The sequence below is a fragment of the Capra hircus genome, chromosome 9, assembly GCF_001704415.2.
Source record: "Capra hircus breed San Clemente chromosome 9, ASM170441v1, whole genome shotgun sequence".
Lineage (NCBI taxonomy): Eukaryota > Metazoa > Chordata > Mammalia > Artiodactyla > Bovidae > Capra > Capra hircus.
The window spans coordinates 79,157,153-79,179,022 of record NC_030816.1 but is presented as its reverse complement, the minus strand read 5'-3'; the positions used below and the strand labels follow the sequence as shown (position 1 = coordinate 79,179,022).

Here is a 21,870-nt window from a genome sequence, read left to right as displayed (position 1 = left end):
AAGCATTATGGAAGCTTCTCATTTTCCATACCTTTTGTCAGTAGCCTTCAGTATCTTAACTCTCTTGTCAGTCGTCTTCAGTTGAACCCCAATAAGGTCTGTTGAAGAGACAACACATACATGAGGCTCAATTCACAGCTTCTGAATATTAATGATAAAACTCCACCAAGTTAACTTGCAAATAGCAACGAGCAACACAGAAATCTGCGAGGTGAAAACTGCTGATGGTGCTGGAAGATAAATACCAGGTTCTCCATCTCATTTTTTGAGCTGTGGGAGCATTAAGACGAGAGAGGCGGGGAAGGGAGGGAGTTGTTGTTACAACAGGATTTGTCGAAACCTGAAAGCTGGAAATGCTCTTGTGTCACAATGTACAGAGGAGGAATTATTTGGGCGCTCACAGAATTTTCTTTTAATTCTATGTTTTAGTCCATAGTTATAATTTATTTTTGAACTTTTATCTATGTTGGGAGATAGTTTATTACTTTATGTCCCCAATTAAAGAATGTGGTCTGAAATATTTTTAACTAGACTGTGCTTTGCAAATGATAGTTAAGTAAGACTTTCTTTTTATTCTGGTGCTTCTGACTTGTGTTAAATCAAAATTCACAAAATTGGTAGCTTTCAGACTAAAACATTCAAAAGACAGGTTTAAATATATATATTTTGATAAAAGTAAAAAGAAAATCCAGTACCAGCTGATGACTAGAATCTGATCAGTAAACCTACAAGTGTTTCTTCAGGAAGGGTGAGGGGTAGGTATCCTGAATTTTCTTCTGTTAGCCTTTACACTGAGAAAGATTTCTAAAGCATAACTTAATAGATTTTAGAAAATGTTGTAAAGAAATTACATCGAAATAATGTGATGAAACATTTTAGATGAAACCAAAAGGAAACACTGAGGTGCTAGGCCATGAATAATGAGACAGACACGTTTCATCTTCATCTGCTTTGGGTTCTCATTGTTTTCTATCTCAGTAATTTTAATTCTACAAGCTGTGCGTTTATAGCCATTATGAGAACGGAAGAAAATTTTACGTATGGTTGGATGTTTATATTTTTACTACTGCTAATAGCCATGTTAGATGTTACTCATTTCTTTAAAAAGCAGTGACTAACAAAAATGCATGTTTCAGTTATCTGGATCTTTCTAAGTGTTTTGTTGGTTGGATTTAATCTCCTCTAAGTCTGGCATTTAGCAAGATACGTATCGTTTTCTCCTCTTTGAAGTCGAATGTCTGTGCATTTGTTTTTTAGCCATAGTGTTGTAATTCTGATACATAAACGTAGCTTCCTTCTTTGATTTCACGGAGATATATAAGCAGTTCTTCGTGTGAGTGCTGGAAGGAGTAGAGCTGAATCTCAGGCGCTGACCCTCACAGCGTTGCCGTCACTGCCGTATCAGGAGCCCACCAGATGCCTTCAGTGTCTCGGCTTGTTCCGCTCTGTGTGTGGTTGGTGGCTGTGCACGCTCACCTGTGCTGAGGCTGACTGGGGGCCGGTGGAGGGAGGGGCCGGGGACTGCTCCCTGCTCGGGTGCCCGCATCACACAGCCGCCTGAGGGTAAATGGCTTCAGCGTGCTTTAATGTATGCGTTTTTTGTTTGTTTGTTTAAGTAATTTATTTAGTTTTGGCCGCAGTGGGTCTTTGTTGCTAAGCCTGGGCTTTCTCTAGTTGTGGCAGGTGGGGGCTGCTCTTCTTCGTGGCGCTCGGGCCCCTCACCGCGGTGGCTTCTCTTGTCGTGGAGCACGTGGGCTCTACGGCAGGCAGGCTTCAGTGGTCGTGGCACTGGGGCTTAGTTGCTCCACAGCATGTGGGACCTTCCCGGGTCAGGGATCAGACCTGCGTCCCCTTGACTCGCAGGCAGATTCTCAACCACTGGACCACCAGGGAAGTCCCTGTACTTGAGTGTTTTCAAGAACTTTTTGATTTTTTTTCTGTCTTGATGAGTACACTTATCCTATAATGTGTTAACTGCCTGTTCTCCCACCCCCAGCCACGCCTCAGTGTCTTGGGATCTTAGTTCCCTTGCCAGCAATCAAAACCTCACCCCCTGCATTGAAAGAAAGCACAGAATCTTACCCACTGGACCACCAGGGAGGTCCCTTAACCACCTGTTTTTAAAAGGCAAACTCTGAAATGTAAATAACTTTCATTAACTATAGACCTTTAACACAAGGCAGAATTTCTTTTGTAAAGGAGGAGCCAGAGGGACTTCCCTGGTGGTCCAGAGGTTAGGATTTGGTGCTTTCACTGACATGGCCCAGGCCGGTTCAATCCCTGGTGGGGGAACTGAGATCCCACAAGCCGCACAGTGAGGCCCAAGGAAAAGGAGCTAGAAAGTGAAAGTGAAGTCGCTCAGTCATGCCCGACTCTTTGTGACCCCATGGACTGTAGCCTACCAGGCTCCTCCGTCCGTGGGATTCTCCAGGCAAGAGTACTAGAGTGGGTTGCCATTTCCTTCTCAAGGAGATCTTCCCCACTCAGGGATCGAACCCCTGTCTCCCGCGTTGCAGGCGGATGCTTTACCATCTGAGCCACCAGGGAAGCTCAGTGAAATGTAATTCATTGACATAATTATCCACTGCCAATGTAGCGAGTACAGAGAAATCTTTTTAAGTCCAGAGGCTTCTCTAGGTAAACCTTATCTTTGTTTATCTTAGTACATCTCTCTTCCCAGCCCTTCCCCATTGAACACCCAAGTTTTGTATATCCAGCTGGCGACGTGACTCACTGATAGACGTCTCAGATCTGTCAGGAACAGGACTGGACTCCTGATCTTCCCCACAGCGATTCTCCCCAGTTTCCCAGTGTCTGTTAACAGCAAACGCATCCCTGGATCTTAAAAGCATCCTTTGTTTCAATACCCAGTATCCAGTCAACAAATTCTTTTGTTCCAAAACTTGAAAATAAATCAAGAAACCTACCACCTCTGAGCCCCTCTCCTGCTTACTCTGGCTTAAGACCTCTAGAATGTAAACCTCACAAGGGCAAGGATTTCCTGCTGTCTTGTTAATTGCCAGTGCTGTGCCAGGAATGGTGCCTGGCTTATTTTCAAGGTGTGATATTTGTTGAATGAGTTCAGAAACTGATTTTTAGTATATAAAATAACAATAATACATTACCTTTACATGATTAAAAGTGTAATTTTTAAATAAGAGTGTAATTTTATTAATTTTGCAACTCTTTAGTACTGTCTGAGGCAATACAGTATTTAATTTTTTTTATATTTGGCTGCGCTGGGTCTTTGTTGCTGTGTGGGCTTTCTCTAGTTTCAGTGAGTGGGGGGGCTTCTCATTGAGTTGGCCTCTCTTGATGTGAAACACGGGCTTTACGTGCATGAGTTTCAGTGGTTGTGGAACACAAGCTCAGTTGCTCAGCGGCATGTGGAATTTTCCCGGACCAGGGATCAAACCCATGTCCCCTGGATTGGCAGGCAGGCTCCCATCCACTGTACCACCAGCAAAGTCCTGGTATTTAATACTTAAACCAAGTCTATGAGAGAGAAGAAATATCTCATTTTTAGAGGTGAGAAAACTAAGCTCCTGAGAAGTTATGTAAGGTCCATAAAATGAGTAAGTAGCAGGAATGTGGGATTTAAGCCCGGAATATTGTGATTTTTGAAGCTCTGTACACACAGCCCTGCCCCGTCCATTTAGAACAGAATGTGTTTTCAAGTCTCATTATAATGAGTCGCTCCTTTCTGTGGTGGTCTGGGTTAAGCTCTGGAAACGAATGAACCCTGACACCTCTGTAGCCTGAAATAGAAACATTTGCTTCTCACTCATGCCAAATCCACAAGTGACTTAGCAGTCCCAATTGTTTTCTTTAAAATGTTTTCATGTATCTGTTTTTTAAGAAAAAATGACATGCGATTCCCTTGGTGTATTTTTCTCAGTGACAGTATTCTGGACATTCAGACAAGCTTTTGTTTAAAGAATCAGTCGTTTGACTGAATGTTGGAGAAGAAATAGGGATACCAAGCCTTTGTGGGAGGCGGTTCTCCAGACCTGTGTGTCTCACTCCTGCCCACATAGGAGATCATCCCGCTTTGGAGAAGCCCTGGGGCCCTCAGTGTGTTTAAAATACTGCCCACTTAATTCCAATGGAAAGTTGAGGTTCTGAATTTTTTTTTTTAAGTGTCTTTTCTCGTTTATTTTCTCTTCAACCTTAAAAAATAATTTAGGTTTAGGTTTAGATTAAGATAGTTTACCTGTTCCAGTCCCACAAATTTAAAGTGACTGACTTAATCCTAAAAGAATGTTTCTCTTCTTGACTCCATCATAGAATATTAACAGTATCAGCTATGAGCACAATCAGTGTTTTATTTTCTTCCACCTTTATGGTCATTTTATTTAAAATAATGTTTTAAGCTGCTCTGAACACTTGATCCTTTAGAATTGGTGGTTTGTAGACTAGTCGATTACAGTGAGGACTGTGTTTAAATGAAGATGACTGTTCTCTGGCTACCGGGTGCTCCCGAATGTCTAATGAGGCTACCCAGCTCCGCGGCTCTGTGCGATTCAGCCATGTTTCTGATGTGGCTTACGCTGCCATTTCTCTGTTATTTACTACTTTATTTTTCCAACATTTTGTTGCTCCTTTTAATGTCTTCATGTGAAAGGATCTTGAAGGCTTGCTTTCTGTGTCTTTTATCACATTATTTTAGAATATTAAGACAGTCTTTGGATTTTGCAGTGACACCTGGAGATCAACCTGTAAGTCTGTGTTTGTTGTTTGCTTTGCATGTTATTTTGAGAACCAGGATTTTTTTTTAACAACATCCTCACTTGCTGGTAGCGTCTCGGGTTGTGGCCTGAGTGCCCCTCGTCCCGGCCTGGCTCTCAGCTCACCGCCCCTCCTCCTCCCCCCCTTTGCCTGCCTGCCTTGTGCTTCTCCCTCTCTGCCCACTGGGTCTCCTGCGTTTCAGTCCTGGCCCACGTTCTGCCGTCCTGGGCAGGTTCGCGTGGACTTTGTGATGTTGCCAAACTAGAGAGCTTACGTCAGTTGCCATCATTTCTCTTTATTTATTGTTATACCTCTGGTTACATACATAGGAGGTCCCCCCAGACTCCGTGAGTTAAACTAGTAAAATCAGCATGTGAAGGGAAGAGATCCGGTAGCTATGGAATTCGTCTTTACAAAGATAGTCTTTCAAGTCAGAAACAGGAAGAGCAGGACAGCGTGAACACAGTTAAGAGGGCACCTCCACCAAGGAGAGCGGGTCTGGGTGCTGAGAGCACGGGGGCTGGGGGAATCTGGCACCCTGTGCCCATGAGTGGCCAGGCCCTCAGGCTGAGCACCAGCGGCCGTGGCGGCAGCATCTGCAGGAGCCTGCTCCTGCCCCGTGCCTCTGCAGGCCCTCTCAGCATAAGAGCTCGCACCTTGGGTAGTTTTCTTAGGGAGGGAATGTGCTGACGAGTCAGCTTGCATGCCTCTTTGACAGTTGTGACTCATGAATTAGTGCATCCACGTTCATTTATTCGTCTTCTCAGTATAGTGATGGAGATATCTATAGCAGCAGCAATTACTGGTAAGTTTGAGGGGCTTCCCTGGTGGCTCAGAGATTAAAGCATCTGCCTGGAATGCAGGAGACCTGGGTTCAATCCCTGAGTTGGGAAAATCCCCTGGAGAAGGAAAAGGCAACCCACTCCAGTACTCTTGCCTGGTGAATTCCATGGAGGGAGGAGCCCTGTAGGCTACAGTCCATGGGGTCGCAAAGAGTCGGACATGACCGAGCAACTTCACTTCACTTTGTATAGACTGAAGCCACCCCCAAGGAGCTGACTGATTCAGAGGTGCTGGAGTTTCTCTGGAGCCATGAAACAAAACCAGAGGTCAGGCCCTGGCCGCAGCCCAGCCCTTAGAAGGAACCTCCTCCATTCCCAGGTGCCTCCAGGGGATGTTGTTACACAAACACTGAAGTCATGGTTTGTGGAAAAGGTTGTGGTTTTAGAAAGGTGTTTTCCCTGTGATCATTCGGTACTTCCAAGTTAAGGATAACAGAATATCCTAATCCGGTATTTGTGCGTCCTTGTCCCTCTTGTATTTGTTTAAAATTAAGCGTTCGCCTCCCCAAAATTGTGCCCTTTCTTGGGACCAAGAAACCCTCGTATGTCTTGTTGCTGCTGGTAGGCCTAATTTACATGCATACTTGTGTTTACATGACATACACAGTAAAAAACCCTCTCCCTCCTCTGTCCTCACTTTGGCTGCCTCTTAGATTTATTTCTCTCATGCCCTCAGCTCACTCACTTTTCTTACATGCTTATGGTCCCAGAGTAAACACTGTGCCTGTTTAAAATCTGTTGTTTTTTTTTTTTTTAATCATTCGAAGAAGGAAAAGAGGGAACACACTCAGGCATTCGCCAAACTGCATGACTATAATATCACAGGCATAAACTGCGTGACTGTAATATCACAGGCAGTAGTGACTGTGACCACTACCCTTCTCGGGGGAAGGTACAGCCGCAGGGCCAGGGCATTCTGACGGAGGCATGGGCATGGGAACCCTGAGGGAGTGAGCCAGCACTGGTTAGGGAGGAACCAAGCATCCCCAGCGTGCTCCCCCGACTCTCATTTCACCTGACGCCGAACGTGACTCTCCTACCTCAGGATCTCTGTACCCTTCATGCCGTCTACACGAATCTGTCTGAGACAGTCCTACCTTGAAGGTCGAATCCTTGTGTTGTTTCTGGAGTCTGATTATTCCCTGTAGGTCATCCTTTGTTCGCATCATTCCCTCTGTCCTCTCCCAGTTGTGGTCCTATCTTGGCTAAGTGAACTGTGACTTCCTAGGCATTTTTCCTCACCAGTGGCTTATCCTTTAATGGTCCTGAACACCATGGGAGCTGCTGAAGACCTTTTCTTAGATAATGGCCAGCACTGTTTCTGTACCTCTCTGCCAGGTAGTTATTGAGCTCTCTGACATGTTAGGATGATCATCTCAAAGTCAGAAACAGCTGCACAGTCTTCAGTGTTCCCTGGACCGTGCTGATTCAGGATCTGAGCTGGCAATATCTGAGATGTAATAGCTTCTTACCCTAGATTTCCCATGAGACCAAAGTGCTGCTCTGAGCCCATAACCAGTCACGTCCTAGACGCGCTGGCCTGGGGAGTGGGACATCCGCCTCCAGCCTGCTCATGTTGAGAAGCAGAACCTCCGCTTTGTGCAGCATTGACCTTACGGTGGGTTGGAAAGTCAAACACCTAACGTCGTAAACGCTCTAATTTGAAATTCCAGTAGGTCGTTTTAGTATACTGGCCGGCTGAGTTTGGAAAGGGACTGGCAGCATTTAGCTACCTCTAGTGCCCACGTGCTGACTTCTTTTTTGGAATCAAACCCTTTAACAGACTTAAAACTCAGGCAAGGAAGTTTAATGGTTATAATTTTAAATAAGCGTTCATTTATAAGTAAAAAGCATTTTTGAATCTATTACCATAGTTACCAAATAGCTTTCCTGTGGTTCTACAGAAAATGGGCTCCATCCTACAGCATGACTCTGAGAAGTGTGTTTGGAGGCAGGTATAGAAAAGAGGGTGGTGTAGGTCTCCCAGAGAAGCAGGACACGTTGCTGGAAGAGCTTTTTTGCCTGAGTTTTCTGTGATCCTCTGCTAAATAGTGACTGTATTTGATTGTGAGTGGAGATTTCCTTTTATCTGAAACATACTATTAGCCAACTTAACTGGGTATCAAAGTTATATTCAAACTTTAGAAGTCTACTGCTACAGTTTATATGGAGAGCTGCTCTGTTTATACTGGGTTTTAAACTTTTTAAAAACTAAAAACAGATGCTGCCTGTATTTGTAAATACCAGCTATATCTCAAAGGAATAAAATCAGGCAAATAAAGATGAGGCCACATTTTTAAATCCAAGGGTTGTAGGAGTGGCGGTTTCTTCCTGGAAGGAGAATGCATCTATCCCTGTTTTTGTGCCCTTTGGTCGTAATAGTATTTTGAACATTAGAGTTTTGATAATATTTTGTGGGTTTAGGGTTGGGTAGGGTTTAATTTTATCTCAGTTTACTAAAAAATTATTTTCTCTGGAGACTGGCAGGCTGCTGACTGGAAGAATCCTTTCAGAACTAATTTGGAAGGACTGGATTGAAAGGATTCAAGGGGCTGAGTCATAGAGGGTTGGCAGAATGAGCAGTCAGGACAGGAATGCCAGTGAGCGCAGGTGGTAGAAAGGGGTGGGCGACGTCGAGAGAACGGTCTAGAACAGCTGAGTTCACTCGATCCCCAGTCCCATGTGCTCTCCCGTGCCCCTCTCCTCTGTGTTGACCACAGGCCTCTCTGGGCACTGGATCCTGTTCTGTGGTGTTTTTGAGAAGCTCTAAGGAAAGTCCTGGCCTTTTAGCTGAAACACTTGGTTTCCTACAGGAAAGGAAGTGCTTGTTTGTGAACTTGGAGAAACACAGCACAATTTGAAAAAAACGATTAAAATTTAATAAGAACATTGAGATAGTCACTCTGCAGTGGAAGAATAACTGTTCCACCCAAGGCATATAATCGACACTAAAACAGTCTGAAGATGGACATTTTAGGGAGCATTTTCAGGTGCAAAGTCTCTCCATTGCCAGCTTTCACTCTCCAGCTTAGAACATTCTCAGCATTTGCCAGCCTCAGTGATGGGGATGGGGGTAGGGGGGGACACAGGGAGGTCAGCAGGGTGGTTCCAGGTGGCTCAGACCCCACCTAGCAGGAGAAACATCTCTGGCGCCTCTGAAAGCACATCCAGGTTGGTTGTCTTGGGTCTTTCTCATCCACACATCCTGATATCACGTGCGAATACTTTTCCTCCAACCTAAAAACAAACAACAGAAGTTGCCCCATCCTTATATATTACAGGCCCATTTGAAGGAATAATTTTGTAGCCACAATGATATTTAGGAGCATGTCCTCCCGAGAGAACGTGATAACCCCTGTGAGTTTTAAAACCTAGGATTCCTTTTGACTAGTGGTGGTATGGCCCATACTTCATAAATTGCTGATGTTCTAAGAAGCAGGTTTAGCAATAATCCCTTAGAGACTGAAGCTTTTGTAAATTACGAGTAGACTTCCCATTTCCTAGACCACGTCTCTGTCAGGCTTTTGTGTGTCGTAGCTGCTTTGACTATTTCCTCTCCTAGTCTTTACTTTCAGTATTTTTCTAGCGTTGTTTTGAATATATCCTTGTGAACCACTGTGAGTCCATTTTTAGAATAGGGATATGCCTGAGAAGTTTTATTTTCTGATAAAGAATCTCAACAGCTGGTAGTAGCTTAACACTTAAACAGTAGTATTTTTGGTGGTTTCCATTCCATTTGGTTCCTGCCTGTGCCTCGTGGGACATTTAAAGTTATTAGCAGAAAGTTATGTGGCCATGCAGACAACGAGCATGAATTCAGTCCAGCTGATTAATCAGTGTCTGTATCCGAAAGAAGTGGTGTCCTAATTGATGTTCTTTCTGGGGAGTTTAGGGCTGAGTGGTCCCTTGGGGGCCCATCTGCCACGTCTCTGGCTTTTGAAGTCCAGCCTTACACGTGGAACTGCTGCTGCAGCTTATTTTTTCACTCATTCAAAAGCTAAATATTGTTATGCTGTTACCTGCCTACAGACTTTAAAGATTACTTGGATTAATCTTAAACGGCCATTGTAAGAACCGCATTCTAAACTTAAGCACAGGCCTAGTGGCTGCCATTACAGAACAGATGCAGCCAACTGGGAGTCCCTGCGGCAGCTCAGAGGCGAGTGTGCATCTTACATGCCTGGAGGAGATCCACCCTCCTGCGCTGTGCGAGGATAAACCGTTTAATATACTGCACCAGGCAGTAAAATGCTGTGTGTCTTCTGGCAATGAAGGTGGACTCAGGCGTGGTGCACTTCACCCCACTGCCCCAGCCCAGGATCGAGCAGCCCTTCAAGCTGGTGGAGAAGGTGGTTCAGAATGCCTTTCAGTTCCGAAGGAAATACTGCCATCGAGGGCTCGGGTAAGAATGTTTTTTCCTGCTCGGTAGCACTTTTTACACACTCCTCAATCACCTTCCAAGATTAAGAACTAATGTTTTTATGATTGTTCAAACTGCCTGTAAATATTACTCTTAGTTCAGATCCTGCAATGAACAAACTTTGACAGCCACTGAGGAGAAAGCAAAACGTTGTCTTAACCGCAGATGCCACTGGGAGGTTTTGTTTGGTCATAAGTACAAACTAAAACTGACATCACACAGTTTACAGTGAGCCTGTACTGGGAGGTCATGATTTCACTCAGGACTCAAACCGTCTGAGCTGTTGTTACTCTTGACACTTCTGTCACTACACATGTGGTGTTTTCTCCAACACGAGAAAATTCCCTAATTTTCCAACCACCACCTGGGTGTCGTGCAATGTAATGCAAGTCTGATAACTCACTGCCTGGTATTAACGCAGCCCCTCAGCTCAGTGCCACCAGGCTGTCCCCACTTCAGACACTAGTGGCGAGTCTCAGATTGTTGCTGGTATTTTCTGACTGGCTATAAATTGGCAGTTTCCATGATCTCATCCATCTTCAGCCTCGATAATCTCTAGAATGGCTCATAGTACACTTACCTTCATGTATTGGTTTTAAAGGCTGTAACTCGGGAACTGCCAGAGTTGGAGGAGAGGCCCAGCACGTGGTTTGGGGGTGGGATGCCCTCTCGAGGTTTCTTACCTCCCAGCACCTCGTGTGTTCACCAGCCTTGAAGCTCTCCTAACCCTATTATTTGGGGGTTTTATGAAGTTCATTACCCAAGCTGGACTGAGTAAAGCCTTGGCCGCTGGTGATCAAGCTCAGTTTTCCAGCTCTTCTTTCCTCAGACATGCAGTGAGTGGTGCATCCTTCAGTCACATAATTGAGTCCCCTAGCCTGATGCTTTCCAGGGGCCACCAAGAATCACCTCATTAGCACAGAACTCAGGTGTGATCAAAAGGGGCTTGTTATGAATAACAAACGATGTTCCTGTCACCCCCTACTCAGGAAATTCCAAAGATTTTAGAAGCTCTGTCTCAGGAACCTAGGATAGAGACCAAATATGTGTGTATCTCCTATCACACACTGTCTAAGTGGGTTCTTTAATGCCCTCTTTCCATCAGGTTGCTATATCTTGAAGATTTTAAGGACATGTTTAAAATTAGGAAGCAAAGATAACTTCTGAGTAGCCAGAACAACGTCTGGAGTATCCGTGAGATCCATGTGTATCTGTTTTTATTAACAGAAAGCTCCTGTGTGTGAGCCTGAGAGGCCTCAAGGTCACCAGTGATGCTTGATAGCCAGTGACAGGAAAACAAGTGACTAGGCCCACATAGTCTAAGAAGGCAGGAAAGCAAATGTGTTTTTTTAAGATATCCACCTAATACAGTCAACTGTAGTTCTTTACATCAGTTTAGCTTTAGAGGCATATACTAGTTTCCAGGGCTTCCCAGTGGCGCTAGTGGTAAAGAACCTGCCTGCCAATGCACAAGATGTAAAGAGACACAGGTTCGAGCCTGGGCCAGAAGGATCCCCTGGAGGAGGGCATGGCAGCCCACTCTAGTATTCTTGCCTAGAGAATCCCATGGACAGAGGAGCCTCGTGGGCTACAGTCCATGGGGTTGCAAAGAGTCGGACATGACTGAAGTGACTTGGCACGCACTATTTTCTAAAAGCTAGCTCCATTTCAGTTCTCTCATTCTGGTTTTGTGAAGAGTCCCCTTAGCATGTGAAATTACTTCAGGCCCAGCTGGACAGCTGCCTCCTGAAACCATTGGAATCCACAGACCCACCCTTGAGGCTCTGACAGGACAGGTAGAATCCTCAGCCTGCCGTTGGCTGGCTCTAGTTAGGCCAGTGTTCATGCTCACCAGGAAGTTACTACTTCTCTAGTTGGTGATGCCGCTGGCTATCCTGGTACCATTAGAGTGAAGGCACCCCTCTGGTTCGCCGCAGTGCCCCCCGCACCCCCCCCCCCCGCCCCGCCCCGCCAGGATGCTTTGCCACAAGTCGGACACAAGCTGGAGGTCAGGGAGGGAAAAAAAAAATCACAGAAAGTACATCCTAAGTGTAGCAGTCCTGGAACGGGCCTGAGCCCAGAGTTGGCCCTAGCATTTCCAAGACAACCCCCAGCTAAGTAATGAGCTCCTTTCACGTCACACATGCCACCCCCTGTGCAGAGATGGACCAAGTCTTGTGACACCACACAGCAGTCTCAGATCACAGAAATTATGATCAGACCCCTGCTTGCCATGAAGCTGAACGCAGTCAACTCACCCTGAACATGTGGGGACCTGGCGTTCCTGGTTGAGAAGACCATCAGCCTGTAAGAGAGCTCGGTCTCCTCTTGCCACGCCGTCTTCCAAGCCCTTTGAGACAAGTTCTGTTGAACCTCTGAGAAGAAAACAGAATCTAGGTGTAGCTTTGCAATATTTCAGTCAGTTTCACTATTCACTTTAAAACAATAATCTGATTGTTAGATGAAATTTACAATTTATACTTGAGTCAATTTTAAGGATGCTTCAGTTAAAGAGGAAAATAACTTTGTTTTCACATGTTTTCTAACTTTAGGCTGGTAAATTCAAGTGACAGAGAATCAAAACTGCACCAGAAATAATATGCAGTTTTTATATTTAAAATGTGAGGCACAAACTTGTATTTCTCTGAGAATGCAGCTGAGCATATGATAAATTTCCCTTAAAGATTTTTCTCACATTGTCAGATTAGCTCCGCCCTCAGTTGGGGGTTCATACCTGTTGCCGGTGGTGTAAGCAGAGCCTCCTCCACGGGCTTGGGGCCCGCAGGCCACTGCAGAGGCTCCTCTTCCACTCCCTAATGTTGTCGGAACCATGCCGTTTTCAAAGGAGGGGAGAAGGAAGCAGCATCATTTGTAGAATTTAAGTGAAATCTGATTTTTTTTCCTCTTCCTTTCAGAATGTTATTCCCTGAAGCTCAGCGATTAGAAAGCACAGGAAAACTGTTAGAGTCGGCAGATGTGGACCCGACTCTACGACCTACCCAACTCACTGTCTCACATTTTAAGAGCCTCTGCGATGTGTACCGAAAAATGTGTGATGAAGACCCACACCTCTTTGCTTACAATTTCAGAGAAGAACTCAGGCAAAAGTCAGAAAAAAGAGGATGACAAGGAGAGCTGCAGACTGTAGCTGCTACTTCAGGGGCTGCCAGCCTGCCAGGTGTTGAACTTCTCATATGTGCTCACGGCTGTGACTTACTCCCCTTTTACAGCTTGGTAAAGAGAATAAATATCAAGTAAGATACAGTACAAGCTTTAATATACATATATATACTGCATAGATGTGACATGTTTAGTATAAACAGCATCTATTACAACCTTACAAAAATGAAGTCTCTGCACATTGTACCCCTAACCCACATTAGAATAATTTAAATATGCTTTAAATAAAGTGAAACCTAATAGTTGAAAGTATTGGAGAAAAAATGACCTTTTAAAAGTTATTAATCACAACTTCCCCACTTTTTTCTACATAAATTAGAATGCATTCGTCTTAAGGATTCTAAATCATTTTGATACCTGCTCAAAAGGGATATAAACTAAGTAATTTACAAATTCTGACCAGTTTAAGCTAGTTTTCTGATCCACAATAAATTAAAATAACTTAAGTCTTTACAGCTATTTGTGGGAAAATGTATCCTGCACAAAACCTAATGAATAGTGTTTCTGCAATTTTCATTTCGCCACCAGTTTAACAGTGAAACCAGCAATGTAACCCATATCTGGGTTGGACTGTGCTAGGACTTTCCATGGCTCTCTGTTTCATAAAAGCACTCTTCGTTGACAACCGACGTTAAGCTCTGGACACTGAATTCTCGCTCGAGGACAGAGCTGAGATCAAGGTTGGCGTTTCCAGGATGACTGTCCAGGGACTGGTGACGCGTCTGTGCCTTCAGCAGGGTGCCCCTGTCCCGCTTGGTGCTGTTGGCCTTGCGTTTGATGGCACAGAAGTGCCCCCGCACCAGCTTGGGCTGCCCATCCTTGCCGGGCGGCTCTTCAGCCAGGTGAGCGTCGGGGTCCTCAGAGATCCTCAGTCTCTGGAACTGGATCTCAATGTCTTTGGTGGGGCTGCCCTGCCTCCGAGCCTGGGGGTAGTCCTCCTCCTCGTCGCTCAGAATGTCGCTCTCTTTGATGAGACTGTCGGAGAAGTCGGCCAGGCCCGAGTGGGGGTGCTGCTGGGTGTCCTGCCTGCTCCCGGCAGGGGGGCAGCCGCTGCTCTGGGTGCTGCTGCTCAGGCTGCCCTCGTCCGAGTCCAGGGAGCTGCCCTTGCCTGGCTCCCCCGGCCACTCGCTGCTGGAGGAATTCTTAAGGACTTTTAAGGACCTGGATGAAGCTGCAATGAGAAAAGCACACGTTCCCTTATGACGGAGGAACTGATTCTGAATGGGTAATGTTGGCTTTGGAGGTTATGAGAGTTAACATCTTAATTAACATTTTTTCATTTCACTTCAGTTACCAACTGTCCTGGGACTTGAGCAAAAAAAAAAAAAAATATAGATACTGCAAATATGGACCTTTTTTACTTATGTGTAGTTGAAATTTTAAGTTGGGGAATTTGGCATTTTTGGATGATCAGTTATCAGAACTTAATTACTGAGATAGAGTAAGTTATGAAGTGTCATAAGGGCTAGGATTCTTATTTTGCTAATGAATAAATTTAAAAGTTAGTGGCTAATAAAATCTAGGTTCCTTTCTTTTACTAAAGTACTTTGTAGTTTCAGAACTAAGATTACATTCTTTCTCTGCCCACCTTCCCACCTGTTTATTTCCATTGCTGCTCAGGTAAAGATTGAAAAATGCTCTTTTTCTCATGAGAACTGTGTTGGATTTCTCATCAACTTTGAGATTTAATAAGAATATTGAGTTGCACACACGTGTATTTGTGTTTAATTCCTTTCTCTTGGGTTGAAAGGAAGAGGGGGAGTTCAGTTGTGTTTCTGCAGACAGTAGTATATTTTTGATGGCTGTAGCTTATTTTGCCAGTGGAGGAAAAAATAGAAAATATATGGTAAATCTGAAGAGGTCAAACTACCAAAAATAAGAGATACATTTTGCAAGACTAAAAACTAGATCAGTGATATTAACAAAATAGCTATATAGAAAGCTAAAAGTTTTAAAAAACAAAGTTTAAGAGCAGCAGGATTTGGAATGTTTATCTATACAGTGGGTTTACTAAGAGTGGGTATATTCGATTTTTTGACCTTTATTTACTTAGTATTGACCTTCTCTAGAGGCTTTGCACTGTTGGCAAAGCCAACGTGGCAATGAGCAGAACCAAGTCCCTTGACTCCGGTACATCTCAGTGGAAGAGAGAAGATAGGAAGTGTAGACTGTCAGCTAGTGGAGACAAGGATTTGGGGTTGGGGGTGGTTATACTGTATAAATTGGGGAGAGGCATGCTTTAGGTTTCTTAAACAGAATGGCAGTGACCACCTCATTCCGTCCTGTGTGTTGGGGTCTGGTTTACAGCTTAGAAAGCTACTGCAGATCATTTACAAAGAGCATGCGTGCTTACAGAGAAGGTCATCATGTTCTCCTGAGTACACCCAAGGCTAGACGAATTCTCACCTAATTTGGCTGAGACAGGAACGCGGTTCTTAAGGGGTACCAGGCGATCCTTACATGTTTTCTCCAGGGGCAGTTCACACTTTATGTGGCGCCTGAAGTTTTCCCTCAGAATAGCTCGAATCACCTTGACGATGCTGGTTTTGCTTTCGTTGTCACTGGAGGGGAGAGAAAACACTGGTGGTTTCTGCTCTCACCCAGCGTCCCCTTGTCTGCTGCCCTCCCGTGCTGCATGAGGGCAGACTGACAGCAAGTAGCCCAGCCTCTGCATGCCGCGGTCTCTTGTCACTTACAAAAGGAGAACTGATCGTCCTTGAACTTCCTGCAGGCACTAAGCTTTGGCTGTATATTTAATCAATGTATTATTCTACTAGAGCCGCAGTTGCCAGTTTGCAGAGTGGGGGTGTGATCCTGAAGTCATCAAAATTCAAGAGGGCACTAAAAATGGGTTTATTTTTAAGAGAACATAACTCGGTCTCATTCCCACAGGCTCTCATTTTCGGAAGGCAGTAATACCTGCAGCACAACTGAAAGATGGTCTCTGGGCGTCCTTCTATTTCTGACTTGGTGTGGATCAGCTCCCATAAGGAATTATTTTCTGTCCCTGTGTAGAAAGAAGCCAGGGGCTGCAACTCTGCCAAAGATGCTGTGATAAAGGACACTGGTGAAACTTGAAACCCACACTCTAGTAACTTTTTTAAAAGAGTTCAGTATTCCCAATCCTGACTCGCATCATTTTCTTCTGGGGCCCAATTCTGTGTATGACTTCCACAATAGTTACAAAAAGTTAAATATGTTTAGTTACTTTTTGTACATTTCCTGCTGACATTTCCCATCCACCTTGGTGCTTTTGCCCTATCTCTGGGAAAGAGGTAAGTGGACCCCATTTTTCAACCTCATTTCTTGGAAGGAACAATAGGATGGGCTCAGGCACTTTAGGTAAGGCAGCCAGCACCACACTCAATCATGGTCCAGGAAACACGAGTACTTCCCACAAAAACTGAACAGGGACCCAGACTGTCACTGCGGGCCTCAGCCTGGTGGTCTTTTCCATCACCAGAGGCACTGTCACCAGAACAGGGTTATTCTAGAAGGATCTCTGAACATTTTGCATGGAAAATTTTTTTCTGTATCACTTGTAATACTGCTGAATCTTGAGGAATTTTCTGGTATTTCAAATTTTGTAAAAATTTGTGGACCTGTGTTTCTTTAACAAATTTTAGGGATAGATATTACCCTAAAATTATTAGAATAACTAGAAATGTTAGATATTAGGAAAATGTTGAAAACCATAAACAGTGAAAATAAGAAAACAATGAAGAGAAGTATTTGGCAAAGAAAAGTCATCCTCTAGCATTTACTTCCTCCAAAGCCTGTAAAGAGACATCACAACAATCTCTCTTCCTCATTTTCCTTGCCTGTAAAATACCAGAAGTTATCCCCAGGTTCCTTCCTCCTACTTTTTCATTCCATAGTTTGAAAACTCCTTGAAGATGTTTTTTTTTTTTTCCTGGCATTTATACGACACGCAACAATTACCTGCTGTATTTCCCAGTCTAACTTGAAGCGCGGATATGGGAATCAACCAGCGGAACTTAAACGGATCCAAGTCAGCATTGCTGTGCACAGGCCGGGAATTTGAGGGCTGTAAGGGGAAAGCCCCCCAAGAGCAGGGTTAGAGCAAGCTGGCTCCCAGGGTACGTGTGCGCATGGCAGGAACTGGGTGCTGTCCCTGGTGCAGACCTGCCGCTGTGTGGGGCTCGGAATGCAGAAGGGAATTGGTCAGGTGAGCCCCAGCTTTGAGGAAGCTCTCCGATGGGATGTGGACAGGGCAGAGTTGTAATTTGGGGAGCAGAAGTCCTAGGCTTCTAAGCAATAATGACAAGCAAGCCTCCTATGACCTCATGTTACCACCTCTAAAAAGAAACCAAAAGTCTGACTGACTTGTATGGAGCAAACATGGGTCATTTTTAGGGACAGAAAAGCTGCTTTTCTAGGTAGGCCCCCAGAATGGGTATTACATCTTTTCAAACAAACATCTTTGATGGGGAGAATAAGAAATACCCCAACTATCTGATTTGCTCAGTTACCCCAGGAATAAGCCACATCAGTTGGCCAGGCCTTGGTCCTTAGCAGGCTTCCCAGTTAAGTAACAGGAAGGTACAGTTCACAAAGTTAGCTTTGACCAAAGTTAATTCATGTCTTACCAATTTCTTTTTCAGTTTGCAGTTTTCTTTATAAACCAATATGACAGCTCTCTTAAAAACTAAAGAGAAGAGAAAGAAATGTCATTATTTAATACAAATTCTCCTAACATTGAATTGAAGCTGAATATTTTAATAGAACAAAGCTCTTCAAGTTTCCACAATGCTGACACACGGGTGAATAAATAGTACTTCGTTCTGTTCATATTTGAATCACGCACAAGTACTTGCTTATTTAAAAGCTATTGTTTGAACGAGATCCTGGCATTTTGTTTTCTGAATTCTTGTTATATCAGAAGCTGAGGACATGGGGTTCATCTCAGTGAGAACACACAGTCTATGCCCCCTCTCCCAGCTCTCGGTGGGAATTAAGACATTTTGGAGTGCAGCAAACTAAGATGACAGATTTCAAAAATAGACCCAGGAGCTCTGTTCCTGTAACACTTGGCCAGATCCACCAAGCCAAGCAGCAGAAGGGAGAAGAAGGTCGTGTGTGTACAGGGCAAGGCTTCTAAAGAGCTGGAAGCGGCCCATGTTAAGTCAAAGCCCTTAGTGCAGTGACTCTAAGTCCTGGAAATCAGGAGTTTGTGGGTTTAGGAAGTTCTTCATTCTTGCCAGCCCCTCAAGTTTATATTCTTGTGAATGGAATACTAACCAAATACTGTGAGTTCAAGGTCCTTTCTGGCTTTTCCTAGAGACAGAAATGGATTCAACCAGGACACTGTAGAGTGCATCAGAAGCTCCCCCATTGAAAGTTCTGTGACCTAAATGGTAAAAACGAGATCAAGAAGACAAGGAAATCCAGGGGCGGGGGTCGCTCAGGAGAGAGAGGAACCACACATATATGGTCATGGCTAAAAGTCAAGTATGTTCCATTTTTATGGTTCCCATGAACACAGGGCCTTAAATAGCAGGTTTGAAAATATAAGCTAAGCACCACACTGAAAAATAAAGGTGAAGGCATTTTGCTCCAAGGCACACACACTGTATGTGACCTGTGGGATGACATTCCTCCCACCCCAGGGTCAAAGTTCATCCCAAGTGCCTTTGAAACCACATGAGGCCTGCTAATAAAAGAGGTACCAACATTGAAACTGACTATAATTAAAAAAAAAAAATTCCAGCTGTTTCCTGTTCTTGCCTTTCTCTACTTAAACTACATTGCTCCTTATGTGTAGACTTTTTAAAGCTCAAGATGCTAAATTTGGTAATCCAGCCAGAGAAGAAAAGTAGGGAAATTGTCAAATTCCACTTAAACTGCTTTTATAAGTATGGAGGTAGCCACCAATACTTGAGGTTAGAAAAGGGAAAAAAAGGAAAAGCTTTCAGTTCTCTTTCCACATGCTGATCCCTCCCCTCCCCTCCCCTCCTACAGCCCCAGCTCTCCATTTATAGTCTAGCCTCGGGGGTTTGTCTTGACCTCACGCTCTACAGGAAAAGGAGGAAGAGAGATGGATACGAGCTAGGTACTAGTTCTTTTGGTATAGTATTTATTAACAGAACAGATGGTTACGTCTTTAGACCAATGCAATCAATTTTATATATTTACACCTAAATCGTGTGGCTTATTATAAGCATTAGGATCAAAAAGAAAAATTTTAGGCAATTTCTCCTGTAGGAAGGCCCTAACTGGGTGGCCTGGTCTGGAGGTCACCTCCAGACCCATGGTCACAGGCATTCAGCCTCTCGGAATCCGAAAATCCTACTGACCTCCTTCTCTGTTCCACTCTGCTCTGCTACAAGCTGGTCAAACACGGTCCCATAATCTTCATATATCTTCTGCATCTCATTGATGTGGCTGGCTACTTTCTCCATTGCCTTTAGTGCTTCTGCAAAATACACAGTAATAATTTGTTTTACAGTTTTGATTTGTTTGAAATCCTACCCTACAGCAATAATGAAAAACCTTAAGATTCAAGCCAGAATTTGAGAACAGTTCTTAACTAAGAGTAGCATCATTCAGGTAGGGCTTATATAGCCTATGGTAATCTAGTTATAATGAAGAGCAGCAAAATTATCTTCCACCTCAAATTCTCCTTGAAATGAGGCAGAGTACAAATAAAAAGCATCACTAACAGTAACAGCTCCCACCTATTGAGCACTTTCTACCTGGCATATTCTAGGTGATTTACATGAGGCATCTCATTTAATCCCCACAGCAATGCAATCAGAATAGGACCTATTATTGCTCCCATTTTACAGATGAGAAAATTCAGGTGCAAAGGGGGGTTTTTGCCAGACATGAGGAGGAGCCAGAATTAAACCCAAGGCCAATTAGCCATAGGATACCTGCTCTTAAATTTTACCCTCCTTCCGGACCACTTAACTGGAATAGTGATCAATGACAGTTCTTTCAACAAGAACTTACAAAAGCCTTCATAAATATCCCCTTTCCAGAGCAACTGTTTGCATTTATGTTTGGTGTTAATTTGAACTTTCTACATGGGCATGTGAGGGACAATGATTTTTGTCAAGGTCAAAAAGCAAAATTTCAAGTCACCTCCAAACTCACTATTTTTCATATCTTGTTCTTCTGATTCAGGATTTTAATTCCATCTTTAGAAGAGGGACTTTCAGAAGACAATTTTTTTTAACAGACCCCTTTTAAAGACCATCTCAGTGCAAAGTGAACTATTAACTATTACACGCAGCAATTTAATCCTAGTCATAATTTGTATCCTTTGTAAGTTTTAACTTTCATGCCAAAAAGTTTATCCTTATTACTTATGATACAATATGCTTGTCACAGAAAAACCGTTTCATTTACACTTTGCACTGTTTGCTATTCAGTAATACTAGTATTTATTAGTAAGTTTGTTTCCCTCTCCATGTGCTTATCAGGTGCAGCTTAACTGGATCTCCTAGTTCTGACACATGGGGAACAAATCCCCTTTACTCTCCAAACAGCATCTCTTTAAGGGATACTCATTGCTGTTCAGTCACTAAGTCGTATCAGACTCTGAAACCCCATGGACTGCAGCACGCTAGGCTTCCTAGTCCTTTACTGTCTCCTGCAGTTTGATCAAGCTTGTGTCTGTTGAGTCGGTGATGCCATCCAGCCATCTCATCCTCTGTCGCCCCCTTCTCCTCCTGCCTTCAATCTTTCCCAGCATCAGGGTCTTTTCCAATGAGTCAGCTCTTCTCATCAGGTGGCCAAAGGATTGGAGCTTTAGCATCAGTCCTTCCACTCTACTATCAAAGTGAGGGGCCCTGTGTATTTGACAAACTTCGGCTGATAGAACATTTTTGAGGTTACCAAGAAGACACGTCGGCGTCAGCTGTAAAGCTGCATCTGTCCTTGGGAGTTCAGTCTCCGCTCACAGCTCTCCACAAGGTGGAGCCTCACACAGCAGAACGGATCAGCAAACAACACAGAACCTCACAAAGTTGTGGGGAAACAGGCCCGGGCACAGGTCCTGGTAGCCCTATTTGTTAGACACGTGACCCGAAGCAATTTATTTCAACTCCCTGAGCTTAAATTATGTTCTTTGAAAGTGGAATCGTCCCTCCCGGGGGCTATTCCAGTGAGATGATTTTTGCCCAAATGCTGTGCCCATCTACAGGGGTGGCCATAATACCTAGCTGTTTGCACACACGAAATGGTACCTAAAGGGGAACAATCACGATGCTGAGAAATGTCCCGAATGTGACACCAGGAAGAGGAAGAGAGGAGCGCGCAGGCCGGGGGTGGCGGCCGTCAGGTCCCCCTGGGCCCCGCTGCTTACCCGTCAGATGATAGTGCTCCTCGCTCTCATGGTCCGTCAGGGACACCAGCTCCTTGAGCAGCAGCGGGTACTTGAGCACCCTCTGAACTGGCTTGATGAGGTAAGACTCCAGCGTGGAGGAGTGCTGCTTGGTGGGGTTCCGGGCATCCAGAAAAGCCTTAAAGGCTTTATCAGTTTTAGCTGCAAGCAGATGGATTAAAAGACCCTTAGAAGAGCACAGCAGGATGATATAAATTCCACTTCCTTTAGGTTTTAATGGAATTAAAGATGATCCACCGCTATACCCCTCCTACTGACATCCTTCCAGGAAAAAACCAACTGCACCAGTGGGTCACGCACTCGCTGTCAACAAGGATTCCGCATCACCG

General features: G+C 44.3%; 2 protein-coding genes across 3 annotated transcripts in view; one reads left to right on the top strand and one right to left on the bottom strand.

Moving 5' to 3' along the window:
* The window catches only part of TFB1M (transcription factor B1, mitochondrial), a 61,766-nt gene extending 46,889 nt beyond the window's left edge, over positions 1–14,877 (top strand). Inside the window, exons 6-7 of the mRNA XM_005684933.3 lie at positions 9,845–9,972; positions 12,906–14,877. Of these exons, the coding sequence (XP_005684990.2) occupies positions 9,845–9,972; positions 12,906–13,116 (339 nt within the window). The 3' untranslated portion in view covers positions 13,117–14,877. The remainder of the gene's footprint in view (positions 1–9,844; positions 9,973–12,905) is intronic.
* TIAM2 (T-cell lymphoma invasion and metastasis 2) overlaps positions 8,427–21,870 on the bottom strand; it is a 245,820-nt gene continuing 232,376 nt past the window's right edge. For both annotated transcript variants that reach the window (XM_018053392.1, XM_018053393.1), the window contains 10 exons: positions 21,503–21,682; positions 19,488–19,606; positions 18,433–18,541; positions 17,781–17,839; positions 17,113–17,218; positions 16,090–16,177; positions 15,577–15,731; positions 12,725–14,341; positions 12,249–12,365; positions 8,427–8,807 (listed from right to left, as the gene is read on the bottom strand). In XM_018053392.1, coding sequence (XP_017908881.1) covers positions 13,746–14,341; positions 15,577–15,731; positions 16,090–16,177; positions 17,113–17,218; positions 17,781–17,839; positions 18,433–18,541; positions 19,488–19,606; positions 21,503–21,682 — 1,412 coding nt within the window. In that variant the 3' untranslated portion in view covers positions 8,427–8,807; positions 12,249–12,365; positions 12,725–13,745. The remainder of the gene's footprint in view (positions 8,808–12,248; positions 12,366–12,724; positions 14,342–15,576; positions 15,732–16,089; positions 16,178–17,112; positions 17,219–17,780; positions 17,840–18,432; positions 18,542–19,487; positions 19,607–21,502; positions 21,683–21,870) is intronic.